Source organism: Doryrhamphus excisus, chromosome 22, assembly GCF_030265055.1.
Source record: "Doryrhamphus excisus isolate RoL2022-K1 chromosome 22, RoL_Dexc_1.0, whole genome shotgun sequence".
In the NCBI taxonomy this organism is placed as follows: Eukaryota; Metazoa; Chordata; class Actinopteri; order Syngnathiformes; family Syngnathidae; genus Doryrhamphus; species Doryrhamphus excisus.
Genome location: NC_080487.1, coordinates 3,586,140 through 3,603,163, shown reverse-complemented (window position 1 = coordinate 3,603,163; position 17,024 = coordinate 3,586,140). Strand labels below are relative to the sequence as shown.

Below are 17,024 nucleotides of genomic sequence, written 5' to 3'. Positions count from 1 at the left end.
ACTTAGATTGAAGATGTTTTTAATCTTGAAGTTGGCTTTTTTTTTTTTTTTTAAATATGCATCTTTTAAAGTAATTTACTGCAAATAATGAATCTTTGTAGATTTAAAAGCATCCGATTGTGTGCTGTGGGATAGCCACCCAGACTGCATTTACTATTGCCGTAGACTTGACAGGACTATCTGAACAATAAGGAAAGGACATTTCCCATTCCTGCAATAAATCTTACTGGACTGTAGGGATGTGTGCCAAAGCACCAGCAATTCTCTCTCTGTTTTCCACCATGTGTGCCTTATCCGTGCTTAGGGAACACTGCACCACATTGCAGTGCTTTGTGGGAGCTTTGATATTGTTTAGTAAAGACAATAAGACTGACAGTTTGTTTAACACAAATAAAGATGCTACAGTAAAAGATGGGTTTGGTTTTTCATTTTAACTTGTACACCATGTCCTTGAGTTAGTAACAATGGTGGGAAAGCAATGGCGGGCAGTACTACACGACTATGAAGCAGAATTTATGTTAGTTAATTTAAAATTCACTCAGCTCAATGTGTATAATATTCAAGTATTCAATCGTCTTTTCACTTTATAATACGTTTTTTAATCTCACTGTTCCACACCGTTTTATACGTGCACTGACTTTCCCGGCAAAGGCTTTGACCGGTGCAATCATCTCTGTGACAGACTGTTATCAAGATCACCACATCTTAATTTCATATCTGCCAAGGGGCTCTCATCAAATTGACTTCAGGCTTTACAGTCGACTCTGTGAACCGTGAAAGAGTAGTGAAGAGTCGGAGACACATACCAGAAGCGGTTCATTCCTTCAATAGAAACATATTGTCTCTCCTTGTGGACCAATTTGGGATTTCTTAATTCTTAATTTACCCTTTCCCCAACTATTTTTAATTTCATTTACACGATGTCCAAATCAAATGACAGTGGTGAATGCATTTTGATGTGATTTTGCACCATGATAACAAACTATCCATCCAGCCATCCATCTAAACCGTTAACCTCATTCGGGTCACACAAGGATCATAACCAGAATGATACTCTGTTTCATTCATTTAAAGTCAAGCACATGCTTCAGGCCATCCATCCTCCACACTCTCTTCCTCTTGCATGCATCCACTGTCATCTCTGTACAGAACCAGTGTCCGAGCAGAACCATATGTAGTACTGGTCATGGATGTTACCGTAATGCTTAGTAAGACCACCACTGGAAGAACTGTATTGAGTGTAACAGTGACTATAGGGGTGTTATTTTGTATGTAGAGGGCTCTAACAATGTTAAAACCTGTAACTGTAATTTACTTCTCACAGTACGTACATCCATACATATATATATACAGTACATGCATACATATATTGCGGAAGTAATGAACTGTAATATGAGGGATTACGTAATGTACTTCAAATTCAAAAACATGTAGACTGGAATTTTGTTTGGCTGCAACAGCTCTGTGTCCTTCAGCGGGTAACTGTGATTGAATTGGAATGATTCCAATTCTGAGCTCAGTGAACTGGGAAAGCTAAGTGAATTTTAGGCCAAACGGCCTAGTATATTTGCCGCAAACCCATGCTGAGATTTGTCAACACCGGATAAATTTAGTCGCGTCGCGTTCACACAAATTTGCCTATCCTCGGCTGATAAACTCTGACCGTGAAGCTGGAAAAAAATAAAAACAAAGCCATCTGTCAGCCAAATAAGCAAAAATCTGCTGGATGCGGTTTCCACATATTCATTGAGTTGTTGGGTTGTCATGGTTATTTGTCCATAACAACAGTCTCCAAGGAGCCCAACAAACACTCATGGCGTCATATAGCAGGAAAAAGGTAAAAGCTAAGATATATACACAACTACACATTAACCCCTGTAGATACCTTTGACCATCAATTGACCCACATTAGCAATACAAAAGTATGAAAGTCAATGAAAACCTACAGCAGAGAGAATTAAGGCTGAAGAGACAGCAAAAGGATTAGGTAGGATATGTTAGGAGAGGAAATAAGGTTCTGTTGTGCTCCTGGTGATCCCGTCCCATGGAATCATATTAGCATGAGTGTGTTTGATCCTTTTTTTTCCTTGTGTATCTGTTTGCCTTATTTTTAGTTGGCATACACCAGAGAGAGAACAGATGTGCAGACAAAAAAAATGATTCAATGGATATTAATGGATTATTATACTTAAGATCTGCTCTGTTGTTTCTTCTGTTCTGAGTCAATATTTTTTTTCACAAGAATGAACCTAATGTTTCATGTGAGAGGTTTTCATTATACTGCAAAACAGCTAATTTAAATAATTGTTGCACAGAAACACAAAACAAATTTAAAGCCAGAGATGAACAAGGAAGTGCGGCTCCTCGGGTATCAGATCAGGGGATCCACAGGCTTCCAGGGCACCCAGGGCAAAATTGAGGAGGGCCATTACCACGGGGAAGCGCATTAAGTTCACAGTGGAAAAAAATAATAATAAAAAATAAAATATGCCTGCTCCTCCACCATCATACTCAACACAGGCATACCACAGAGCCATGTGCTAAGTCAATTTCTGTACTCCAGCCCTCTTCACCTACGACTGTAGACTGGACCCAAATCCATTATAAAGTTTCCAGATGATACAACAGTAATCAACCTGACCAGCAACAACAATGAGCTGCAACAATGGCAAGGATAATAACCTACTGCTTGACCTTGACACCACCAATACTAAGGGGCTCATCCTGGACTTCAGGAAGAAGAAGAACAGCACGGTTCAATCCGCATCAATGTAATGGCTATGGGTCTGCAGCAACAACCTGGATCCACATATCGAGGGACTTCACTGAGATGACTGAAGATGCACCGTATGTCCTCACGGATACTCAAGAACTTCTACTGTGTGTGTGCATCCACAACAGCTTTGCTGTAGCAGACGGCAAAACTCTAGAGCGGGTGGTGAAAACCATAAACACTCCACTATACCAGCTATCGAGGATGATGAGAAGAAACATGGCTTGCAGCGAGCCCTCAGCATCCTCAAGGACTCCTCACACCTGTTTCCTTTTTTGCCTTCCGACACTGCTAATAAAAACCAGCAGCTTTTTCCCCAGAGTGGTCTACCTTTTAAACTCTCACCCCACAGACCCCCCTCCTCCTTCTTATTCTGACCTTACCCACTCGTATGTTGTGTATAAGTATACCTCTATACATCTGCATAGCTTCACAATTAGTCTGTATGCTCATAATTATCTATATAATTTTGTGCATTTACACGTCTTTCTCGTTTCTGTGCGTTCTAAACATATAAAAACAGCTAACAAGAGGCAGCATAGAATGCATGCAACTATTCAGCCCACAAATCCTTCTGAAAAAACCTCCAAAAGCCGCCAACAACACCTCATTTACATATAATCGACATACTTGACCTGCATATTAACCAAGCTACAGCAACATCGTTATTAGTATTCTTATTAACATTGGTCCGCCAAAGAACTACTTTACTGTGTGTAGTGACACCTCTCCACACGAGCCAGCAACTAGCCGACTACCGACTAGTTTCACCGCACCCTCCCAAATAGCGCTGTGCACCACGCCCTCGGGCTGCGACCCAAAGATAATGCTAAGAAGGTACAGAATTTACTTCTAATGTTGCTATGTGAAATGGGAAAGAAGTTCCGGGAATGCTTAAAACAACCAAAGGATGGCAAAAATTAAAAAAAAAATGCAGTTTTCCTTTTAAGATCAACGTCATGATTGAACCACTATGGGACACATTGTATGTATGTATGTATGTACTATGTATGTATATATGTGTAAAAACCTAAACATATCCATGGCCTTTGCATTATCAACATGCATACAAAAGAAGTAAACAGCAAATAGACACAATAGTTCTTATTGTGTAAGATTAATATAAGATTAAAGACCTAGTTATCATCATCATAATGGACAGACAATTCCCTTTGGGAAGCTTATTCATTGTTACTATGACAATACATTCCCCAGCTATAAAAATACAAAGTGGACAGTGGAGCATAACTATCTTTTTTTTTTTTTTTTAACATTTGCTTGGAGTCTGACTATACAATCTGCCCTCACCATGACGGCATTACTATTCAAAGCCTCCAGGGATCAATGGAGGGGACGTCTGGGAGCCTGAAAAGCCAGAAAGGCCGATAACACCATCATCATCTGCCTGATTGCAGCCTTTCAATGACAATACAAAGCAGTGCACACACATGCCTGCACATGTGCATTGTTTACATAAGTTATACGGCTTTATTATAAATATTTCAGATCATCAAAAAATTTTCAAATATTAGTCAATGACAACACAACTGAATACAAAATGCAGGTTTTAAATGAAACTTCCAAACCCTGTGTGAAAAAGTGGTTTGCCCCGAAAACCTACAAGGTGCACAAGATGGAGTTCAATATTTATATATTCTATATTTATATGTGTAAAGTTGAAAGTTATTAAAAAGAGTGCAGTTTTTCCAAACCTGCCAACTAATTTCATATTTAAAGTCAGACGTTAATGGCCTTGCAGTACGTGTGCCATTAAGAGCAGCTGTCTTCCTCACACAAACACACACACCTGCCTCACCATGAACTGACCAGTACTTTCTTTAATGGTTGCTATTTTGCATCATTTTACCTAAAGGGAAGGGATATGGGCTGTGATCCAAATCCTGCACTTCCACATTAACACTTAGCATTTTGAGTGCGATGAAATACGATGGAACATGGTGTGCAGATGTTGCACTGAAAATGCTCCAGATGGTGAGTGTGCAGCGATGAAGCCGTCTAATCACGCTCGACCATCGCTACCTTGGCTATGTAGCGGAAGATGAAGGACGGGAAGGAGGGGAAAAAGTGCAAAATGTTTTTGTTGTTGTTATTGTTGACTACAAACTATCAAAGTGCCATTTCTTCTGTGTTGTCCCATAAAAAGGATCTGTGCCTATTGTCTATTTTAAATACCTTAAAATTCCACTGGATAAGCCGCTCCGACTAAATGTACAATAAATATAAACAGTATTTAAAGAAATAGTAGTAGTATCTGTCTTGTGCTGATCAACATCTGATTCATTTCACCTGCTCTTGCCAATCAAACCCTCTTGTTAGCCAATCAGGTCCTGATTACTCCCCAACAAGAAGGTGTCAAACCTTTTTCCAGACAGTTTTTTCAGTCTGCATTTAAAGCTCTTTTCATCTGTGTAGGATCTACATAGGGTTTATTTCATCACTGGCAAAAAGAAAAGACACTAAGACATGCTTTTATAAATAGTGAGGATGATTTAATGACGATACTCTTTTGCTCTTGACGTGCAAAGATGATCTTTGTCTCGTCTATGAGCTGAAAATGCCTGTCAAGTACGACATTCAATATCCTCATCAGACCTTTTCAAACAGCACTTTTATATCCTTCACAGAGATAAAAGATACAAGAAAAAAATGGTTACCTTCCATATGGTGAAACTTTTGTGAGTTTAATTCAAGGCTTTGTTTTGGTGCTGAAGCAGCCAAAGCATCAGCACATCATGTTATTTAATTGGGATTCATAACACAGCACGGTGCCAGTTTTATTCCTTAATTTCTGCAAATGCTAATTCATGAAGCATGGGGTTTCGACTTGCTCTATTGTCTTAAAGAGACTATTTCCTTCAAGATAAAGTACGCTAATATTGGTTTTATTCGCAATTCAGAGCAGAAGTTAGGAAACCTTTGTGTGTTTTAATGGTACCTAAATTGTAGATAGTATCTTCCCTTTTTTTCTTCTTTAATATGCTGTTCGCTGATTGCCTGTGTTTTCCAGAGACAGATGGGGTAATATACAGCTGACAAGCTGATTACAGGGGACAGAACCCCCAGTATGTTAGCACTATGTAAGATAATATGCTTCTAGTGTCTTTTTCTTGCACATAAACCTTGATAAACAGGAAGAAGTTACTCTGGATGACAGTAACAGTGGAAAAATGAATCAGAATGCTTCCTAGGGATCCCCCCCCCACCCCCTGCAAACCTGTCAGATTCAGCAGTTCCAAGGATCTAGCTTAGAGGAGCAACAAGACAGTAAAGGACTGAACCAGGTCACTGCTTCTAGTTCTGCAACATGTAAAAGTGTGATTATTTTTATCCGGAGCTATAAATGGCAGGGACACCAAATAACATTTATTAATGAACTCAGCCATCTTGCCACGTTCACAGACAAGATGCCTTTTGGCTTTGCCACCAGGAGGTCAAGACAGTGTGAATAACTGGCAGAAAATTACACAAATGCCTAATTTTAGCACAGATTTAGACTTTTTGAGACTGTAGTCTTAAACGTTTGATTAGCTGATGAATAGCCTGTACTTTTTAATAAATTGATAACTCTATTTTTCGTCTCTTGCTCCTGTTTCTAGTTTTATTTACACGCTCATCACAATCCATAAGTGCAAAATGATCATTCTTTTTAGAAGAGAGACTCTGGCAAATAATTAGTGCAAAATGCTTTGTTTTACTTGACTGTCTGCTGAAAGAGAAAAAAAAAACATTCTCCAACAAGTTACGGCAATGATAGTACGTGTTGTTTGATTAGATTTTTACTCATACTTTACTTGTCCATCCACGTGGGTTGAGTTGCGTGAACCTACCCTGAAGTCAATACCCACAGTGGAGATGAAGCTCCCAGCAAGAAAGGCTCCATCTTTGAAGCGTACCAGCAGACAGGTCTTTCCAACACCTGAATCTCCCACCAACATCACCTGAGACACAAGCACAAAAGTGTTTGTGGGAGAGAGGGAAGCAATGTTGGAAATAAACTGATTCCTAAAACAACGTATTATGGGGAGGCTACATTGCAGTGTGTATTTGGAAAAAAAGAAAACATTTGTCCTTTTGCTTTTAGATAAGGCTTCTCCTTGGGCACCTCTATCGGACATCCTTGGACAATGAAAGCCAGGCAGAACATTATGTTCACTGTCAAAATGTCATTGCAGGATTTCCACAAAGACCAGGCAGGGATGGTCTGATCTAACCAAAGACCAAAACAATCATGTAAATGCTCATACTCAACATTCTGTAAACAGAGGTGCAATATAGCACAGATTATATTGACCGAGTTTTTTACGGAACTGGGACACGAGGGTATTTGTCTCTGTCACCCAACTGTGACAGGTAACTCAGGTGACTCATTTTTTACTAAAGTAAAATGATTCGAGTTCAGTAAGAAGTATGCAGACTTTTTCGAGTCATTTAGTTCTAAGAAGAAAGGCGTACCGTGAATCGCTGCTTTGTTGGGAGATTTCTTTGGCTACCTTCAATAAGTTATAGAGCAAAAGGCTCTTCAGCACAGCCTCCATTATTATCCATGAAGGGAGGAGCTGACTATAGCGACCCGAGTGACGATAAGCTGCATAGAAGATGGACGGAGGAGGACCAGACTGGCTGAAAGTTTCATCTTTCTGAAAAGATTTGAAGTAATATGAATACTTTGGAAACAAATCATGTTGAATTATTTCTTTTTAGAAAAAAAAGATTGTTTTTGATGGTTTTCTGACTAAATTCTGAAGAAAAAAATCTCAACCCAGATAGCAAAATGGTACTGTCGTTGGTGCCTATTTTATTTGGATTGTCCTAACTTGTCCCCCTGATAACATGACTCGTGTCTTGTTATAATTAGCACTCGTTTAGAATTAGATTTCCTAAGTTTATGTCTGGTGGGTTGCGTGTGTTACTCATTTTCTAATTTGTTATTCTGTTGGCAGCAATACACTTGGATGTGACAGTCCATTGAATTTAATTTGATGAAGCCAAACAATAAGATTTGGATATTGCGGTAGTACTTCCACAGGTGTTAATCAAAGTGTGAAATGAATACTGGCGGCCATGCGTGGCGGGAGTTTGCATATATAGACTCGGTGTAAATGATCCCACGGTTGGTGGGATGCTTTAATGAAAACCATAACAAACTCAAAACCGCTTTCTGTGAGTGAATCGATATTGTATCGATAGTGATAATGTATCAATACTGCTGTGATAAGATCAACATTTTTCCTCTTTATTACTTACTAAAACATTGTTGTGTTCATCATATAGTTACATAGTTGATATTGCCGTATTGATACTACAGTACTGACTTTGTTTCGCTCAATTAATAGCATGTAATAAAAGAAAATGTTATCTTTTTGTCGATATCGACTTTGTTTTTAAATTGTTTAAACATATATTTTAGTTGATCCATGTATAAGTATCCATGTCGATATACAATCATTGTATTTACTTGGTATCGGATCGATACCGAAATTTGCAGTATCGCCCACTCCGGAGTAAACTCAACGTTTCAACTTAAGCATTTATATTAACACTAACATAATCGAAAGAAAGTGTTTTTTTCGTGATTGGTGGCTCCACTTACCTTGAATGCGATATCATAAAACTCCCCGCTGCCGCTGATGGATGGTCTGCTGGGGTAAACAAGACCCGAGGTCGGTGAGGCACCGGCGGCCAGTCCCTTCCCCGTCCTCCCGCTGCTCGGCGACCCTTTGGGACTCTTGGAGATGCCTTTGCCCTTTGCCTTCTTCCTGGACATGGCTCTGGTAACAAGTGGAGTTAACAGCATGTGAAAAGGAAACAAGAAAAGTAAACAAAAACGAGGCTGCGAATCTCTCAACGAGTTGGTGCTGGCTTTAAAATAAGGAAGTTTACACTAAATCATTGCGGCGGATACACAAGTGGTATTAATATTACCAAATAAAAAAATGTAAAATACTATCTCTGTGGCTGCAAAGCGACTGTGAAAGCGGGATGTACTTGATAACGTAAACAGCTCTCCCTCCTCCCTGCTGCTGCTTATTGGAGTGAACAGACGGCATGGTCTTCCTGCAGCTTTAAAGGGAAAGTCCACGCAAACCTTGCCTTAACATCCACCGACGTTTAACATCTGCCTAATCAATTAGCAACATATTTATATATACTGCATATTGGAGCTGTATTAGCAATATTTAAGATTAGAACTTCACCCAATCACAGCACTACAATTGTCCCTCGTTTATCACGTTAATTGGTTCCATAGCCAACCACTATAAATTAATGTAATAAATGAGTGGAAGCCACTACATAGAAGTTACTATTAATGCTACTACTATCAAGTTAGCAAGCTAACCAGTTAGCCTCAAATTTATTTCTGTTAAACTTAAGCCGGGCGGCACAGCGGTATAGTGGTTAGCGCGCAGACCTCACAGCGAGGAGACTAGGGTTCAATTCCAGGTACTCCGGTTTCCTCCCACATTCCAAAAACATGCTAGGTTAATTGGCGACTCCAAATTGTCCATAGGTATGAATGTGAGTGTGAATGGTTGTTTGTCTATATGTGCCCTGTGATTGACTGGCGACCAGACCAGGGTGTACCCTGCCTCTCGTCCAAAGACAGCTGGGATAGGCTCCACCACCCCCCGCGACCCTCGTGAGGAAAAAGCGGTAGAAAATGAATGAATGAATGAACTTAAGCCAAAAACTTACCACTTCCACACGAAATGGGAGGAGAATGTTTTTTTCCCCACTCTCTCATGTCTCAATGTTTTGTCATTACTGCCGCCAAGTGACCAGAATACTACATATCACTTGTATTTCAATTAGTTTTGACAAATTATAGACTATAGTCTACCACGAAACAGCAACCATTCATGAGTTAATTTTTGAAAAAAAGACTTGAGATTTGACTTGTCATAAAACCTCTGTCTTTCAAGGTGCACTTTAGTTTTAGCAGTCACTCCTAATTCAAAGTGCGTCATTGCAGCGTAAACAAACCCAAGGACGCACCGCCTTCGTGCTCTGTTGAATGGTTACTTCTGGGTATTGTGCACAGGTTCACAAAACACACCATGAAATTGAAAGAAGCCCAAGCAAAGTAGGATAATTTACTATTTTTGCATTATATTCAAAGCCGCACTATACAGGCGGAAATGAGTACACAAGTGAATATTCAGAGGCAGACACTCAGAAAGAAAAGTTAACTTCAACTTTTTAAGTATGGTGAGATTATGCATGATTTCCTGGAGGGACTTGAAAAAATGCTAGTGAAGAATGGACAAATGATGTTAAAACATACCAGCAAGCCAATAAAACGTGCTTTACTGTGACTCAACATTTAAGTTTAAACTTTGCACCATCGGTATTTGTTTCCTGTGTAGTGGGGATGCCACATTCTACACTTATATCTACTGTACTCTGACTGAAATGCAGTAATGTGTAGAATTTTAGGCAGACTGTGCTTTATTGGTTGGTAAAAGAGAGCTGTAACAAAAGGAGCTTCTGGCATGACACCATTCACTGCAGTTACTTTAGGCAATTTTTTAAATATAAAATTACAAAAGGCATTTGTACAGTATATTATATTATAAAGATAAATTGGGTGCAAAAGGACAAAACCCTGAAAGGGTGCCTAATATTGCTTGCTAATCTTGAGCACCATCTATTGGTCTTTGTTGGATATTACAATGAATTGCTTCCCATTTTGCCAGCACTCTGCATCTAAACATAACACTGGGGAACACTCAAAATGTTGCATTTAAAGTAAGACTTGTTTTTAGTCAATTTAAGTGTGCTGAGTTCAAATCTGAAGTTAGTTTTTTTCTGCAAGCTACAGATTTTATGCAATCTTTAATTTTTATTAAAAATAGAAAAAAATCGAGCATTATTATAGGATATTGCAATGTCAGCCACAAATCAGTATATTTAACAAGGCAAAAGAAACAGAACATTAAAATGTGATTTTAGATTAAAGTACACCATTGTTAGAAGTGCCATATGTTTTTCTGGAAGCGTTTCTCAGAAAACAGTCTTTATCGCAACGTGAAATAAGCATAATTTACAACGTTCTTCAGATAAGAGTCAATCACAGCTAATAACGCTTATCACTTTCTGTCAGTACAGTATTTTAGTCAGGCAGGAATTTGCGTTTGTAACTTTTGCGTTTGTACACTTCATCTGGGCAATCTCGTTTAATACTCCAGCAGTAGTCGGCCATCATACTTTTGTCCCAGCGACCTTGGTAGCGTTCTTCCATGATCTTTAGGTCTTGGTGGAACCGCTCTCCTTGTTCGTCACTCACAGCCCCCAGGTTTTCAGGGAACTGGTCAAGGTGGCTGTTCAAGAAATGAAGCTTGATGCTCATGTTGCACCTGAGAGCACGAAAAGCGAGGAGCATTCTGTTCACAAGTTCATTGTAGTTCTCTGCCTTGTTGTTTCCAAGGAAGTTCTAAGCGACTGCCACAAAGGATAACCATGCTGCCCTCTCCAAGGCGGTCATCTTGGCAACAAACTGATCATCACGAATGAGGGTTCGAATCTGTGGGCCATCAAACACACCTGCTTTGATCTTCTCGAACGACAACATTCACCTTCGGTATCCAGTGCCTTGACAAATTGTTTCATCAAACTTAGTTTGATGTGCAGAGGAGGAAAGATGATCCTATCTCTGTCAACAATTGGGTCATGTGTGATATTTGGCATGCCTGCTTCAAGGGTTTCACGAACAGGCCAGTCCTTCTGGACCCAGTGTCTGTCTCGTGCTCGACTGTCCCACATGCAGAGGAAACATGAAAACTTGGTGAAACCTTTCTGTTGACCAAGAAGGAAGTTTACCATTTTCAAGTCTACACAAATGATCCAGTTGTGCTCACGATATTTTAAGAATTCCATGACCATTCTGATGTCATCATAGTCTTCCCGCAGATGAACTGAATGACCTACAGGCACTGCCCCGTAAACATTGCCATTATGCAAAAGAACACATTTGAGACTGCGTTTAGAACTGTCTATAAAGAGCCGCCATTCAGTTGGATCATAGTGAGGAACACCCAGTTCTTTGAGAAGACCTGGGATATCATGGCAGTAAACAAACTGTCTGTCTTCAGAAAAGAAGGTCACAAAAAGCTGGTCGCGCTTTCTGTAATATGACACTTTAACAGTGTGATCAACAAGATTTTTGCCTTGTAATCTTGATGCCAAAAGCTCAGCTGCTTTCTTTGAAAGACCTAAATCCCGAACTAAGTCATTCAGTTCAGTTTGGGGAAGAGGCTTGGGGACTGGGGGAGATTCAGTCTCTGAAGAACATTCCTCGGATCAGTTTCTGGCAATTCATTGTCACAACTGTCTTCCTCGTTCGTATCATGTCCAATGTCTTTATCGTTTAATGAAGGCAAACCTTTGAAAACTGGAACAGGAATGGAATCTATGTATATAATCTCAAAACGCATAGATTTGGGTTACGTAAGTTCATATATTTAGACTATTTCATCTATCTCAAATTGCATGAAAACTAGAGCTTATGGAGAAAAACTAATTTCAGATTTGAAATCAGCACCTAAAAATCATTCAGAATCAGTTAAAAAATCCAATGCAACAGAAAGTTGAAAAAATATTGTTCCCCAGTGTAATCAATGTAATTATAGTAGCATGACAAGTTCAATACTGTACTACTGCACTAAGTGAAAAGTGATGTGATAACACACCCCGATTGTAATTTATTTACAAAGCACAAACACATGATTACATGTGGAAAATAAAAATCACATGCAGTGCACGAAGAAACGTGCAACAGCAAAGCAGCACATCTCCTTGTTTCATTCTGAAAGTAGTAGCGGCACAAGATGGCATCATGTTGATCACATGTCTACCGTTGGCCCCCATAACAGTACTGGTACAGGTACTGGTAAATGTGTCATTCAGTCTCTGTTGTCCTCCAAGTGGGACTTATGTTAGATATGTGCTCAGGTCCTCTTTGTTGGTATTGTATGTGGGTGGGGCCAGTTCCTGGACTGGAAGTAGCCCCTGAGTCCTTCCAAGTCCACAGGAGGGAAGTAGGCACCGATGCGTTTTCTCAGCCACCACTTACCCTCAGATGCTTGCGCACTGCCGGGTTGGCTGAATTTGTATTTGAAATGTTCCCCTCGAACCCATCTGAGACATGGAAAAAGACAATTGTGTCACAAGGAACTAATACTCATCCTATTTGTTGGTAAAGGTGATGTTAAACAGGGGAAATGGACAATGATGGGCACTGGAGTTGCATGACCTTTGCATAACATAGTCTTTAAGTGTTTAAGGGGACCTATTATGCTTTTTCCACTTTTATGACCTATAAATGTTTTATTCTCGTGTTAAACGATGTTTCAGATAATGAGTTTTGCATATTTGGAAGTGAGCCGGAGGCAGGACGTGGGTGGAATAAATTAAAATAGACCGTTTTGAAAATCCAAGGAAATACAGCTGGAATAGGTGTAGATTCTGGAAGATCTAGAGAGTTTTCTATGTGCATGTGTAGCAGTTCTATGGGAGCATAATTGGTCCCCTTTAACTTCCAAATACAAGGGTTTGTTAATGAATACGATTGGTTATGTTAACACTGAAAAATGCACTCTTGAAAAAAGTATACGCTTACCTGGGGACACCTGTGTCCTTGAAGGGGTTGTGGTCCAGCAGGGAGAGGACTGTGCTATCATTTGCTAGCAGGCGCCCTGCTATGTGAATGACCCACTCACTCTGCTCATAGGTCTATGTGGAAAGTCAAACATATGTTTTTTTAATGAAGATGACATTTTTTTGTGTGTAAAATATAATTAATATTAACTCTGAGTGGTCCAAACAGTAAGTACACTAAATGATGACAAAGTAAAATGTACTGTACACCACAATGAATGTGTTTTACATACATCATCTCCTCAAACTGTTGATGTCTAGTATCCCACCTGGAAGGCAGCGAACCACATGAGCCAGTCCAAGCGGTAGTGATATGGGGAAATGAGGCACGGCCGACGGTACACGTCTCCCGGCTTACACAAGAACTGGTACTCCTCCCAAACCGCCTCTGGGTCTTTGGGATCCTTACTCAGAGTGCCTTGGAAAATCACCTCCGTGCGCTCCTTGGTAATGCTGTTAAGTAGGGAGTCGCATTAAGATCAACAGGTCAAACTGATGCTTGAAAGTGTGCCTCAAATAGGAGATGCCCTCAAACTGTCATCAACCCATTTCATGTAATTTATGATTTCAATATCTGTCACCACGTTTTACACAAACCTTGCTGAAAGATGTAATGAAAGAATAAAACCAGTGAGTGTACCTGCCAAAGGCCCCGTATGTATTGACGATGCGCAGCGGGTCAAAAGACGTGTTCATCACCTGTCTGGGACTCAGCAAATTCATCAGCACCGGAACACTCAGGCAGCCAATCAGAATGCCCAAAGATATGTTGACCACCTGACGAATCCGCATCCCTGACACACAAAAAAGAGAGACAAGAAGAAATTAGTAAGTAAATGAATCATTTCAAAAGGCACTAACATGCATTATCGCAAAAGGGCGGTTGCTATTGTTTTTAATGCAGATACTTTATATAAGCCATTACTATATTGAGATGAGTAAAAATTCCACATTATTTGTGGTAAGTCTGGCCTACTGATTGAGCACCATGAACAGCAGCTTGAGTACCTCTGGTGGGTTTGGGGCTTTGTCCTTGTTGGTCCTCATTCTGAATCTCCAGCACCTTTTCCTTAGCTCCACTTCTAGAGCCAAACAAGAAGCCCAATGATGCATCGTCAAAACAGGCCAGACTTGGAACAATGGTCAACCAGTTGAGGAAACTCAGATTCCCACTCACAATCAGAGTGGCCTAGAACCCAAAAAGACAGAGCAGAGAACTGGTGACCTTTAGGAACCAGATATTTTTGTGGTTGATTTTTGTGTTACCTGAAATAGAATCTGAATCACACCATTGGCGATACACATCCGCCTGCCCAGGAAGGTGAAGAATGGGACGATGAGCTCAATGAAGTGGTTGGACAATGTCTCAAAGCGATGGAACCACCAAGGGGAGCGATGCATGTAGTATGACATGGGGTTAGGAACAGGCTGTGTCTGCAAAAACACTGTACCATTTTACATTTTCCACCATTTTATATGACATCATACAAAATAAAATCCACCTCGTACCTCATAGTGATAATCCATGCAAGTGAGGTCCCTCCAACATTTGTCCCCTCTAATTTTAATTAGGCCCTGAAATATATACACACACCTCAACGTTTGTAATATCATAAAGCAGTTATGATATATACATTCAGTGGTGAGAACTTGGGCAGGGAGGACAGTTTTACTCACAGCTCCAAGCATGATACGGACAATGAGCCACCTGAAGGTCCAGATGCAGATGAGGGACGGGGGACAGTGGCGGGGTACTTGAGACAGAGTCCACACTGGACATAGAAAAATGGCCAAAAATCCAGTTTCTAACAGCTGACTCTCCCAGCCTGGAAATGCAGTGTTGATAATCATCATAAGGCAATAAGATGCATTATCTATCCACTGTTTATACTGTAAATATAAATTGTATTATATTATATTGTAAGGTACATACAGGACTGTAACCAAGTCGGCAATTAACATTATTCAATTTGTGTTATCATATCATAGCCCTGGAATTAACAGAAAAAGGAAAAATACTATATCTGGGAGATAATTGGATGGCACCACCAGGCTCACTTACCAAAGGAGTACCTACAGAGACAAAAAACTAAAGTAAATATTCCATTGTGTAACCTAATGAAAACATATGTGCACATTCAAAACTTACCACAGTTGTCCCACATTAACCAGGGAGTGGTATAGCACCCACAAAGTCACCATGATCACCATATTGGCCATTCCCGTCACCAGAACAAACACGGACAGCACCATCCCCAACAGGGCAATGCCATCTAGGTTGCCGTTCATATTGTTCCAGTCCAATAACCAGAGGATCGAGGGGGTGTACGCCAGGGCAGCCATGCCTATCTTTCCCCCCACGTAGCGCTTGACGTTATTGAGGTAGCTCTTGCAGGGCATCAGTCCGTTTTCGCCTATCAGCTGTTTATTCTGGTTGTATGCAACACTGAAAGCGACAACTAGAGAAAAAAAAGAGATTGGGAAATTCTTGAATTTGATGACAGGAATATGGCAACATTCACAATTGATTTTGATGCAGTGTATCAGGAAAACAAGCATTTTTTGTGTTGCTGAGCACAGCTTCAGAAAGACTTTAGAGCACAAACAAATGGCTACCAGGGGAGCCATACCTGTGGGATGTCAGTGTCATAAGACATGAGAGGGATGCCCAGAAGAAAGTTGGCTGACTTTTGAAGGGGCAGAATGAAAAGGTATTTTTTTAGTTGGCTACTTTGACATTGGTCACATTGTAATGCAAACAATATCTGTGTAAATCAGTTACTAAATAACATTGTATGATATTGCGGCTAATGTGTGTTTATGGTGTCTGGGCAACTTCTGTGTTTGGAGCCTTTGGACATTTCTGTGCTTATGCTCCTTCCCAATCAGTCCAGTAAGTATATTTGTAACATGCTAACGTCAAATCTAATTATTATTAATTGATTTGATTGGTGTTCATATACATTTAAAGTAAAAACAGAAGCATAGGAGCCGTCAAAAGATCCTGATACTGTGAGTCATGGACAGTATTTCCTGTCAGGTCAGTGTACTTACAGTAAATAAAGGCAACGGAGCGCAGCAGCACAATACGAGTAAGCCAGAAAGTCCCCGTTTGTAAAGATTGGAGCTTCTTTTCCTCGTCGCCACTTTCGTCAGTGTCTGCGGCATCTTTTCTGCTGTTGTCTGTAGACTTTGCTTCCGTTGGACCACCTTGCAGACGCCTTCTTCTCACAGACGCGCCACTTTTCCCACTGGAAGCCGCCATGTTTGTTTTGCGTCACGCAGTCACGTGACCAAACAGGCGGAAGTGAGTAGCATGGAGGGATGGATAGAAATATCACAAATTTTCACGTCCTTTCAGGTTATTTTTTTGAAATATGTTTGTGTTGTTGTGCTGAATGCTGAATCACAACTGTTCAGGAATCTACAGTACATACATATATACGTTTTTATAGCTTATTTGATTTTATTTTAGGCGTATTTTACAAATATCGCTATGATAATCTCTAATTCTGGTCTAAGTATATTATTTTTTGATCACCTAAAATTTGTCGCTATTTTAATGCATTATTTTCCA

General features: G+C 40.1%; 2 protein-coding genes across 2 annotated transcripts in view; both read right to left on the bottom strand.

The window, feature by feature from the left end:
* Positions 1 to 8,843, bottom strand: part of LOC131109648 (ras-related protein Rab-26-like) — a 30,185-nt gene extending 21,342 nt beyond the window's left edge. The window contains exons 1-3 of the mRNA XM_058061873.1: positions 8,780 to 8,843; positions 8,385 to 8,562; positions 6,622 to 6,732 (exon numbers count right to left, since the gene is read on the bottom strand). Coding sequence (XP_057917856.1) covers positions 6,622 to 6,732; positions 8,385 to 8,562; positions 8,780 to 8,841 — 351 coding nt within the window. The 5' untranslated portion in view covers positions 8,842 to 8,843. The remainder of the gene's footprint in view (positions 1 to 6,621; positions 6,733 to 8,384; positions 8,563 to 8,779) is intronic.
* An 854-nt stretch (positions 8,844 to 9,697) lies between these two features.
* Positions 9,698 to 16,774, bottom strand: lmf1 (lipase maturation factor 1). The gene is made up of 11 exons (XM_058061845.1): positions 16,502 to 16,774; positions 15,597 to 15,906; positions 15,510 to 15,520; positions 15,125 to 15,273; positions 14,957 to 15,022; positions 14,714 to 14,881; positions 14,456 to 14,636; positions 14,088 to 14,241; positions 13,717 to 13,900; positions 13,410 to 13,522; positions 9,698 to 12,928 (listed from the first exon to the last, which is right to left on the bottom strand). Exons 1-11 carry the CDS (start codon positions 16,710 to 16,712, stop codon positions 12,739 to 12,741), a joined length of 1,737 nt encoding a protein of 578 aa, XP_057917828.1. The 5' UTR covers positions 16,713 to 16,774; the 3' UTR covers positions 9,698 to 12,738.
* Positions 16,775 to 17,024: the final 250 nt, after the last annotated feature.

Bases quoted from the DNA above. Each gene is read 5' to 3' on its own strand.
- lmf1 (XM_058061845.1), bottom strand. From the start codon at position 16,712: ATGGCGGCTTCCAGTGGGAAAAGTGGCGCGTCTGTGAGAAGAAGGCGT. The intron at 13,901-14,087 runs GTACACTCACTG...CCTACTTAACAG, and splicing joins ACATACGGGGCCTTTGGCAG to CATTACCAAGGAGCGCACGG. The intron at 13,523-13,716 runs GTGGGATACTAG...CTTTCCACATAG, and splicing joins TGTGGTTCGCTGCCTTCCAG to ACCTATGAGCAGAGTGAGTG.